At 45.7% G+C, this 11,794-nt stretch overlaps 1 protein-coding gene across 4 annotated transcripts in view; it reads left to right on the top strand.

Annotated features, from left to right (window-relative positions):
* ROBO3 (roundabout guidance receptor 3) overlaps window positions 1-11,794 on the top strand; it is a 371,292-nt gene that overhangs the window by 245,833 nt on the left and 113,665 nt on the right. For all 4 annotated transcript variants that reach the window (XM_056544121.1, XM_056544122.1, XM_056544123.1 and 1 more), the window contains exon 2: window positions 9,418-9,744. In XM_056544121.1, the coding sequence (XP_056400096.1) occupies window positions 9,418-9,744 (327 nt within the window). The remainder of the gene's footprint in view (window positions 1-9,417; window positions 9,745-11,794) is intronic.

Genomic DNA, 11,794 nt, shown 5'->3' with positions numbered 1-11,794 from the left:
AAGAACTACACAACTTCCTTTGCAGCATAAGTACTGGAAGGATTAAGATTTTGTAATAGAAGTAATTTACAAATCTGTATAACTTTCTGGCACCAGTGGATCTGAACAAAATCTTTTTCCGCCGGAGTACCCCTTTAAGGCTTGTAGAAAGTATTGATATGGAGCCATCTTGGTCTGTATTCTTGCAGCATTGACCACTCTGGTTGGAGGCAGATGGTGTTGTTGTGGACAGGCCAGTGGGGGGCTCCAGTGTACAGACCGGTGGGGGGCACCTGTGTATAGACTGGTGGGGGGCTGCTGTTATTATGTTACATACGTTCATCTGAGGGGCTGCAGCCGGCGCACCACTGTGAGGAGTCATCGCAGATATGTCGGGTTAAATGCTCTTTTACATTCATGACTTTCAGTGACCTTGTGCCCGAGTTCATCCTTTATAGAAATGCGCAGGATATGAAAGTGACCATTATACAGGAGGACGCCTCATCACCCGCCCCCACCCAGTATGAGACCCCCACCCCCCCAATGAGACTCCAAGAGATCCGGTGTCTATTGTATCAGGTCTCCGGTTACCTCCAAGCTTTGTTCTTATGGCATTGACTAAAAGTTCATGATGGGGGATGAAGTATTATGCGGTTCTAAAAAGGTATCACACTGACAGGCCTAGATACGCCGACTCAGTAGACAGTATCACACTTGTTAGACTTAGATACAGCTGCTCAGCGGACACTATGACAGGGGTAGGTCGTAGTACAATGGCTCCATAGACAGTATGGCTTATGGTGAGTTTAGAGACATCGGCTCGGTAGACGGTATCACACATGTTTGGCTTAGATACATATGGACAAGGAGAAAGAGAAGTGACATAACAAGGTGTAGGACAAATGAACCCTTACCACACCTGGTTGTGCTCGGGGCATGGTTTATATTTAGTGCCAATGCTTAGATACATGGCTCAGCATAGTGTTTCCCCACCAGGATACCTCCAGCCGTTGCAGAACTACATTCCCCAGCATGTCCGACGGTATTTTTTCTGACCAAATTCAACGTGCTTCAAGCCTGTACTAGGCTTACAAATACCCAGGAATGGGCTTAAAACGTGTTGCCTTTGGTCTGTATCTAGTGCCAGTGCTTAGATACATGGCTTAGTACAGTGTTTCCCAACCAGTGTGCCTCCAGCTGTTGCAAAACTACAACTCTCAGCATGCTCGGGCAGTATGTATTCTGACCAAAGGCAACGCTCTTTAAGCCCGTACCAGGCTAATGCTTAGATACATGGCTCAGCACAGTGTATCCCAACCAGGATACCTCCAGCTGTTGCAGAACTACAATTCCCAGCATGCCTGGACAGTATTTTTTCTGACCAAAGGCATCGTGCTTTAAGCCTGTACTTGGCTTACAAATACTCAGGTATGGGCTTTAAACGCGTTGCCTTTGGTCTGTATCTAGTGTCAATGCTTAGTTCAGTGTTTTCCAACCAGTGTGCCTCCAGCTGTTGCAAAACTACAACTCCCAGCATGCTCGGGCAGTATTTGTTCTGACCAAAGGCAATGTGCTTCAAGCCAAAGCCTATCAAAGACCCAGGTATGGGCTTGCAACTCCTTGCCTTTGGACTGTATCTAGTGCTGATGCTTGGATACATAGCTCAGCACAGTGTTTCCCAACCAGGGTACCTCGAGCTGTTGCATAACTACAACTCCCAGCATGCCTGGACAGCCGAAGGCTGTCCAGGCATGCTGGAAGTTGTAGTTTTGCAACAGCTGGAGGCACCCTGCTTGGGAAAAACTGTCTCAGCAGGTGGTAGGCTTAGATACACCATTACATTCATGGCCCTGGATTGCTCACTGAGGAGGTGGACGCCATGCTGCCCCTAGTGCAGATGTTGGTGTGGACGCCTCAGGTTGTGTCTGAGGTAAATCCATCATGTTAATGTGACTTGGTGTCCGACTAATGAGGAGAGAAGGGTCATGTTCTGGGGCTCGTTCCATATGCCCTGCAGCCGCTATTCACCGATGACTGAGCTGCCTCCTGTCTTCATGGCCGCCTGACTGTGACCCCAGGTGCTGGGCCCTGCAGGACTGTCATGGCTGCAGACGGGGGCCTGACTTATGGCGGCAATGTACCCCAACCTGTGGCTCCCAGCATTCCCTGAAAGCCTATGGCAGCGGAGAACCACAGGTTGGGGAATAGAATGCATCAGTGGGATCCACCAAGGAATGTCAGGGCATGATGGGAGTTGTAGTCCTGCAGAGGCCCGAGAAGCATAGATTGGGGATGACTGTTCTGTGGGGTAACAAAGTGGTTCAGCATAGCAGAATAAGACTATTAGGCTGCATTCACACCATGTTTTTTGCAGTACAGTTCCCGTATCAGGTTTTTGACGAAAAACTAATTCCTCAAACTAAATCTGTATCAAAACGTGTGTGCAAATTTTAACCCATATATAGTTAAAAACCGTATACGATTTAAAAAATGATGTCCGGTTGCATCCGTTTTTTAAGAAAAAAAAGTATACGTTTTTAACTTTTCCTTCCATTATGAATAAAGTTTCACTTGTTTGATTGAAATTCCAAGAAAAAAAAACATGCAAAGTCAAAAACCGTATGGTGAAAACCGGATGGAACTGTACACACATACAGTTCTGTACGGTTCCCATTGACCACGTTTTTTGCAATACAGTTCCCGTATCAGGTTTTTGATGAAAAACTGATTCTTCAAAACTGGACTAAACTGTATCAAAACGTGTGTACAAATTTTAACCTGTATACAGTTAAAAAACGTATACGATTTAAAAAATTATGTCTGGTTGCATCTGTTTTTTAAGAAAAAAAAATGCATATGTTTTTAACTTTTCACTCCATTATGAATAAAGTTTCACTTGTTAAAATTGAAATTCCAAGAAAAAAAACCTGCAAAGTCAAAAACTGTATGGTAAAAACCGTATGGAACCGTACGCACATACAGTTCTGTACGGTTCCCATTGACTCCAATGTTAAAAAAAAAAAAAAAAAAACCGTATACGGTTAATACAGCTTTTCACCCGGACCAAAAACGTGGTAGACTACAGTTTTGGGTACGGGAAAAAAACTGACAAAACCGTACAGGATGCAAAACTGACACAACTTGATGCATCTTTTGGCATAAGGTTTTCAATGGAGAGCCAATGCATACGGTTTTCAATACGGTTCCATACGGTTTTCACATAGAAAACGTATACGGGAACTGTACTGCAAAAACGTGGTGTGAATGCACCCTTAGGCTAGGTTCAGACTGCGGAATCTCCGGGCAGAAAATTTCCGCCCGGAGATTCGGAGTGCGGCCAGCGCCGACTGAATTAGGACTAGGACCACGCGGACACTGCAGTCTCCAATAGACTGCAATGTTTTCCGCATGTATTTCTGCCTGAAGAATGAGCAACGCCATTCCTTCAGGCGGAAATTTTCAAGCTGAATTTTCCGTTCAAAAATTCCGCCTCACAAATTCCGAATTGTGAATTTGTGAACGGAAAACCCATTCACTACACTAAACATTTTAGTAAGCGGAATTTCAGGCGGAAATTCCGTAGTGTGAACCTAGCCTTCAGACTACGGAATCTCCGGGCAGAAAATTTCCGCCCGGAGATTCAGAGTTCCGCCTGCGCCGACTGAATTAGTCGACGCTAGGACCGCGCGGACACTGCAGTCTCCTATAGACTGCTATGTGTTCCGCTAGGATTTCCGCCTGAAGAAAGAGCAACCCCTTTCTTCAGGCGGAAATTTTCTAGCGGATTTTTCATCCGGATTTTCCGCTTCACAAATTCCGAAGTGTGAATTTGTGAACGGAAAACCATTCACTACACTATGCATTATAGTAAGCGGAATTTATGCCGGAAATTTCAAAGCTAAAATTCCGGCGGAAATTCTGTAGTCTGAACCTGGCCTTACTCTCACGTACTATGACTACTACTCTCATTATCTCACTGGGCCATGTACAGTGCAATCCTCTGTACTAACCTAAATCTTGGCCTAATAAAAAATGTTTCAAAAATAGAATATGATCAAATCATACTTAATTCTCTCGTAATGAAAAGTTTATAATTAACTTCCTTATCTTCAAGATCTCTGCTTGCTGTCATTGACTGAAACCCTTGTTGTTCACATCCAGATCTTAAGTTAGTGATACCTATTCAGTGGCCTGCAACACCCACTATGCCAGTGTTCCCCAAACAGTGTGTCTCCAGCTGATGCAAAACTACAACTCCCAGCATGCCCGGACAGCCTTTGGCTGTCCGGGCATGCTGGGAGTTGTAGTTTTGCAACAGCTGGAGGCACCCTGGTTGGAAAGCACTGCCCAGGCCAAATAAACCACATGTGAAGGAAGTGTATTGATTTGTATTTGGCTGTCCGGGCATGCTGGGAGTTGTTGTTTTGCAACAGCTGGGGGCACCCTGGTTGGGAAACGCTGCACTATGTACTGACAGCCTGTCTAGGTCATGATGGGAGTTGTAGTTTTGCAACAGATTTGGAAGCAGTGGTCAGATGTGCCTAATGTTGTCTGGGCATGATGGGAGTTGTAGTGACAGGGCATGATGGGAGTTGTAGTGACAGCCGGGAGACCCGTAGGTTGGGGAACACGGTCTTGGGTTCTGACGTAATTTTGCAACAGCTGGAGGCACCCTGGTTGGAAAGCACTGCCCAGGCCAAATAAACCACATGTGAAGGAAGTGTATTGATTTGTATTTGGCTGTCCGGGCATGCTGGGAGTTGTTGTTTTGCAACAGCTGGGGGCACCCTGGTTGGGAAACGCTGCACTATGTACTGACAGCCTGTCTAGGTCATGATGGGAGTTGTAGTTTTGCAACAGATTTGGAAGCAGTGGTCAGATGTGCCTAATCTTGTCTGGGCATGATGGGAGTTGTAGTGACAGGGCATGATGGGAGTTGTAGTGACAGCCGGGAGACACGTAGGTTGGGGAACACGGTCTTGGGTTCTGACGTAATTTTTTCTCACAGCTGAGAATTTGTTACAATGGTTTCCAGTCTGGTCAATCCTCTAAATCTCTCTAAAGTCCTTGTGATGGTTTGTTACAATGTGTCAGCCTGGATTTCAGGATTGCATGGAAAGAGAGGGGGAGATTTATCATAACCTGTCCAGAGAAAAAGTTGCTGGGTTGCCCATAGCAACCAATCAGATCGCTGCTTTCATTTTGCAGGGGCCTTGTTAAAAATGAAAGAAGCGATCTGATTGGTTGCTATGGGCAACTCAGCCACTTTTCCTCTGGACGGGTTTTGATAAATCTCCCCCAGAATTTTTATTGTTGCAACTTTTTGGACTTTTTTGGACCTAGGCTGACACAGATGTATCACATGTATGTTCTGTATAGCTTTTGGTATTCGTTAAAAAAAAAGTTTTCTATGTTTTATTTGTGTTTTTAAAAAGCTGCCACTAGGTGTCTCCCTACTTGTCCAGAGCACATTGTCCCCCCATGTATTGCACAGACTTTGGACTCCTGCTGTCCTGGCAGAAGTCCAAAAGCAGGAAATGCTGAGGGTGTGTGTGTGTGTGTGTGTGCAGCCTTATCCAATCATAGCTCATCTCACACTGAACTGCTCTGGGCTGTGTGTAGCAGAGTGAGGGAGGAAGTTCTCCCCTGTATGGCTTCAGATGATGTCACGCCTGCTGGGGAACGCCCCTTCCCAGTCTGTGAATCTGACTGAGACTGAGCGGAAAATACAGAGCAATATCAAGGTAGAAAACTAAAAAATAATAGAAAAAAAGGCCGGGGGTGGTTTATCATGATGGGGGCAGTGAACTGGGAGGATTATAAAATGTAACAAGATCGTGACAGGTGCTCTTTAAGTGATAAGGTTTCCTTCACTGACAGCAAGCAGAGGTATTCCACAATGATGAGTGCGGCAGACGTGTGATTCTCCCTCATCGTCGCACCCAGTCTCTGTAGATTTTCATTAGAACTAGAGATGAGCGAACTTACAGTAAATTCAATTCATTACGAACTTCTCGGCTCGGCAGTTGATGCCTTTTCCTGCGTAAATTAGTTCAGCCTTCAGGTGCTCCGGTGGGCTGGAAAAGGTGGATACAGTCCTAGGAAAGAGTCTCCTAGGACTGTATCCACCTTTTCCAGCCCACCGGAGCACCTGAAAGCTGAACTAATTTATGCAGGAAAAGTCATCAACTGCCGAGCCGAGAAGTTCGTGACGAATCGAATTTACTGTAAGTTCGCTCATCTCTAATTAGAACCTTTCTTGAAGTCGCCTCTTATTTTGGAGAACTCGTAAACTCAACATTTTGGAGATGATCTGGCATATGGCGGATCTGTACGCAGCGGGCTTGCTGTTACAGTGTGCACGTCTAAAGATAAGAGCGGATCTGCCTCCCAGCGCATTCTGTTCCTTATGCCATTTGTAGCCGGGACTGATGGGAATAATCCGCCGCCTTCCGTATGGAGTTTATTTTATTACGTTTCATTAGAGGCCGCATCAAAGATTCGCTGAAAGGGTTAAGAAAAAAGCTCAAGTTTGAGGACTCTTTAAATACTCTGCGCTGCTGCAGTCACGTGCGCCCTCGTCCCCGCACATTAGTGCATTATGGGCTGCGGGACATTGTAGATGCTACAATAAATGTGTGGGGTAAGCTTAGATACCCAGGATCTAACAGAACGTTTCATGGAAGCTTAGATACATGGATACATGGTACAACAGATTATATACACCATCTCAGCAGACAGTATCACCCATGATAGATTTAGATACAGCAGATTATCAGGCATCATCGCACATGATAGGATTTTATTCATTGTATCAAACATGATAGGCTTAGATACAGTAGCTCCGCAGGTCACAGGTGATGCGATTAGATGCCTCCGCTTAGCAGGCAGTATCCACATGATAGGATTATGTGCACCTTTTCCGAAGACAGTATCGCACATAATAAGCTTAGATACACCATTTAGCAGATGTATCACATGTGCTATGATTAGATACAGCAGTCCAGCTGACAGTATTACACATCATAGGATTATGTACACCACCTCAGCAGACAGTATCACACATTATATGTTTAGATACACCATTTAGCAGACAGTATCACACATTATATGCTTAGATACACCATTTAGCAGACAGTATCACACATTATATGCTTAGATACACCATTTAGCAGACAGTATCACACATGCTATGATTAGATACAGCAGTTCAGCTGACAATATTACACATAATGTGGGAGATTTATCAAAACCTGTCCAGGGGGAAAGTTGCCCATAGCAACCAATCAGATCGCTTCTTTCATTTTGCAGAGGCCTTGTTAAAAATGAAAAAAGAAATCTGATTGGTTGCTATAGGCAACTCAGCAACTTTCCCCTGGACAGGTTTTGATAAATCTTCCACAATAAGCTTAGATACGTGACTTAACAGATGATATCACACTTGCTGTGATTAGATACAGCAGTTCAACTGACAGTATTACACATCATAGGACTATTTATGCCGACAGTATTGCTAATATGCTTAGATACACAACTTAGCAGACAGTATCCCACATGGCAGAAAGGAATGGTGGTCCAGCTCCCGCACCTGGCAGTTAAAATTTACTTTTAATAGGTCCTTAAAACATGGTACAAATAACAAAAACAACGGGTGCATAAAAACACACACGTCGACGCGTTTCGGGCTAGAGGTCAGCCCTTAGTCATGACGATAATACAGAGGACAGTGCTCACTTATATACACTAAGTGTAAGTGTGAATTATAACCAGACCAGCGTATCCGAGCCAGGTAAAGTACGGGGTGGATGTTGGTTTGCGCAGCAGAACATAGCAACTCCGGATCATCCATAGGCGCAGTGAATATACAGCGTTCAATAGCAGCCAGAGTATTCAGCCATATGAGCGGGCAGGCCTTTGTTAAAGGGGTACTCCGGTGGAAAACTTTTTTTTTTTTTTAAATCAACTGGTATCAGAAAGTTAAACAGATTTGTAAATTACTTCTATAAAAAAATCTTAATCCTTCCAGTACTTATTAGCTGCTAAATACTACAGAGGAAATTCTTTTCTTTTTGGTACACAGAGCTCTCTGCTGACATCACGAGCACAGTCCTCTCTGCTGACATCTCTGTCCATTTTAGGAACTGCCCAGAGCAGCATATGTTTGCTATGGGGATTTTCTCCTACTTTGGACAGTTCTTAAAATGGACAGAGATGTCAGCAGAGAGCACTGTGCTCGTGATGTCAGCAGAGAGCTCTGTGTTCCAAAAAGAAAATAATTTCCTCTGTAGTATTCAGCAGCTGATAAGTACTGGAAGGATTAAGATTTTTTAATATAAGTCATTTACCAATCTGTTTAACTTTCTGGCACCAGTTGAATAAAAATAAAAAATAAAAAAAATTTCCAATACCCCCATAAAACATGAAATGGATGTCGGCCCGCACGTCAACATGCAGGGGTACCGGACCGGCTGTGAACGCATCATGTGATCACTAATCAGTGTCAACACATGTTACTATGATTAGATACAGCAGTTCAGCTGACAGTATTACACATAATAAGCTTAGATACGTGACTTAACAGGCGATATCACACTTACTGTGATTAGATACAGCAGTTCAGCTGACAGTATTACACATCATAGGACTATATATGCCATCTCAGCAGACAGTATCGCTCATAATATGCTTAGATACACGACTTAGGCAGTATCACTGATTCTTTGATTAGATACAGCAGTTCAGCTGACAGCATCACACATCATCGGATTATATACATCATCTCAGCAGACAGTATCACACATAGAAAGCTTAGATATTCACGATTAGGCAGACGGTATCAAACATCCTAAAATAAGATACAGCAGTTCAGCTGACAGTATTACACGTCATAGGATTATAATATACACCACTCCAGCAGACAGTATCACACATAATATGCTTAGATGCATATGGGTATCACACATATTAGGATTAGATTCGGCGTCTCATTAGAAAGTATGACACATGAAAGGACTAGGTATAGTAGCTCAGCAAATAGTATCCACATAATCACACACGATAGGATTAGATACACAGCTTTGCAGACAGTATCACACATAGGATTAGATACGCTGTTCGATGTCAGAAATAATTTAGTTTACAAAAAGAGTAGTAGATGCCTGGAACAATCTTTCGGCAGATGTGGTTGGTAATTCTGGGATGAACATATATCTATGCTACAATATAGTGTTTTCCAGTCATGGTGCCCCCAGCTGTTGCAAAACTACAACTCCACGCATGCCCGGACAGCCTTTGGCTGTCCGGGCATGCGTGGAGTTGTAGTTTTGCAACAGCTGGAGTCCCCCTGGTTGGCAAACACTGCTACAATAGATGACATTAGGACAGAGTAGCTGTATGATGTAACGTTATTGACAGTATTGATTACTTTTCCCGTTCCAGGATCCCGGCCTCGCCTGGAGGATTTCCCCCCGAGGATAGTGGAGCACCCATCGGATCACATTGTATCGAAAGGTGAACCTGCAACGCTGAACTGCAAGGCGGAGGGTCGCCCCACGCCCATTATCGAGTGGTACAAAGATGGCGAGCGGGTGGAGACGGACAAGGATGATCCTCGCTCCCACCGCATGCTGCTGCCCAGCGGGTCTCTCTTTTTCCTTCGCATTGTACATGGACGGCGGAGTAAACCCGATGAAGGGATTTATATCTGTGTGGCCCGGAACTACCTGGGGGAATCGGTCAGCCGGAACGCGTCTCTGGAAGTGGCAAGTAAGTGAGATATTGTAGAGGCTGTAAACCAGTGTTTCCCAACCAGCGAGCCTCCAGCTGTTGCATAACTACAACTCCCGCCATGCTGGGAGTTGTAGTTTTGCAACAGCTGGGGGCACACTGGTTGGGAAACACCATTAATAGATAGCCTGGAATTGTGTATTTATTGATATATACCGCCATAATAGGTGATATACCACTATACTAAATTATATTGTATATTGCTATTTTAGATGTGCAATGTCAGAGCGGTCGATGTGGACCGTTAGTGGGGAATATATACAGTACTAGATGGGCAGGGTCACAAGGGGCGCATCCGCAGTGTATTTCACGTTGCGGATGCGCCGGCGGCAGTCAGAGAGGGACTACAGGATTAGCTCCCAGCTGCGGCCAGGTAGCTCTGTGTGTCCGCTCCCACTTTAGAAATCCGCCGATGCGAGCGGACACACAGAGCTACCCGGGAGCCCGCTCTGCAGTTTTTCTGTAGCTGCCATTGGCACATCTGCATCGTGAAATGCGCTGCGGATGCACCACGTGTGACCCTGCCCTATAAGGGTAAATTTACATTGCAGATTTGTTATGTGGATTTGCGCAGGTTAAATCTGCAATGGGATACAGTACAGAACATAACGGATTAGCAGGTTAGTGCGGGTGATACTGACGACGATTTCCCTTTTCGGGTAGGTCACACCTAGCACATGCGCAACGGGTTTCATAATAGAAAATCTGCACCAGATTCGTACAATTCGGTTGCCGATTTGTTTCCCTGAAGAACTTCTTAATTTCTACACAGCAGTTCCATCCCATGTACAACTGGTTTACATGAAGAAAAAAATTTTATTAGAGAAGTAGTGCAGTGAAAGATAACTTATCCCCTATCCAAAGGATAAGGGATACGTTATAGATTGCTGCGACCCCCCCGCGATCTCCTGAATGGGGCCACGGCAGTCAGCTGAAAGGGGGCGTGCCAACCCCGGTGTGAGGTGAAAAATTCAAACCCGTGAAAAAATCGGACCGCCCCTTTCCGAAGTTTGCCGAAGCTACAGCGGGGAGGAGCCGACGGCAGAACGGGGAGGAGCGAGGGCAGAGCGGGGAGGAGCGAGGGCAGAGCGGGGAGGAGCCAGGGCAGAGCGGGGAGGAGCGAGGGCAGAGTGGGGAGGAGCGAGGGCAGAGTGGGGAGGAGCGAGGGCAGAGTGGGGAGGAGCGAGGGCAGAGTGGGGAGGAGCGAGGGCAGAGTGGGGAGGAGCGAGGGCAGAGTGGGGAGGAGCGAGGGCAGAGTGGGGAGGAGCGAGGGCAGAGTGGGGAGGAGCGAGGGCAGAGTGGGGAGGAGCGAGGGCAGAGTGGGGAGGAGCGAGGGCAGAGTGGGGAGGAGCGAGGGCAGAGCGGGGAGGAGCGAGGGCAGAGCGGGGAGGAGTGAGGGCAGAGTGGGGAGGAGCGAGGGCAGAGCGGGGAGGAGTGAGGGCAGAGCGGGGAGGAGTGAGGGCAGAGACATGGGTTTGATTATTTCACCGGCACGCCGACCCCGACACCCCCTGCATGTATCCCATAGGTGGGATATCTTATTCTTTGGATGGGGGATAAGTTATCTTTCACTGCACTACTTGAACTGGAATGCTCCTGCAAAATTGCGTGCGCAGTGTTTTTTTTTTTTTATTGTGTTGATTATCATCAAATTTTGTACTATTTTTATGTTGTCTGCGCTGGCTTGGATGCACTGGATGGTACTCTGAATTTATCACTTGCACCTAAATTATTTTTGTACAGATTTTGGCACAAATGTATTCCAGTGAAGAGCTGGCTTAGGAAGGAGTGAGCATTTCCCTTTTATTTATTTATTTATTTATTTATGCACTATCCATGCGGCTTCCTGTCATTTGCGCAAATTTATGAAGTGACTTGCGCTAAGCGTATAAATTTTGTGCAGCAACTGGGACAACCGCCCTCTTGTTCTTGATAAGTTACCTTACCACCCCTACACCCCCTTAGTGTGAACATAGCCTCAGGGTAACTCATGATGCGGCAGATTTCTCATTGTGGACTTAAGATTTGC

The sequence above is a fragment of the Hyla sarda genome, chromosome 10, assembly GCF_029499605.1.
Source record: "Hyla sarda isolate aHylSar1 chromosome 10, aHylSar1.hap1, whole genome shotgun sequence".
Taxonomy (NCBI): Eukaryota; Metazoa; Chordata; class Amphibia; order Anura; family Hylidae; genus Hyla; species Hyla sarda.
The sequence above is the reverse complement of the archived record's forward strand: the minus strand, read 5'-3'. Positions and strand labels throughout refer to the sequence as shown.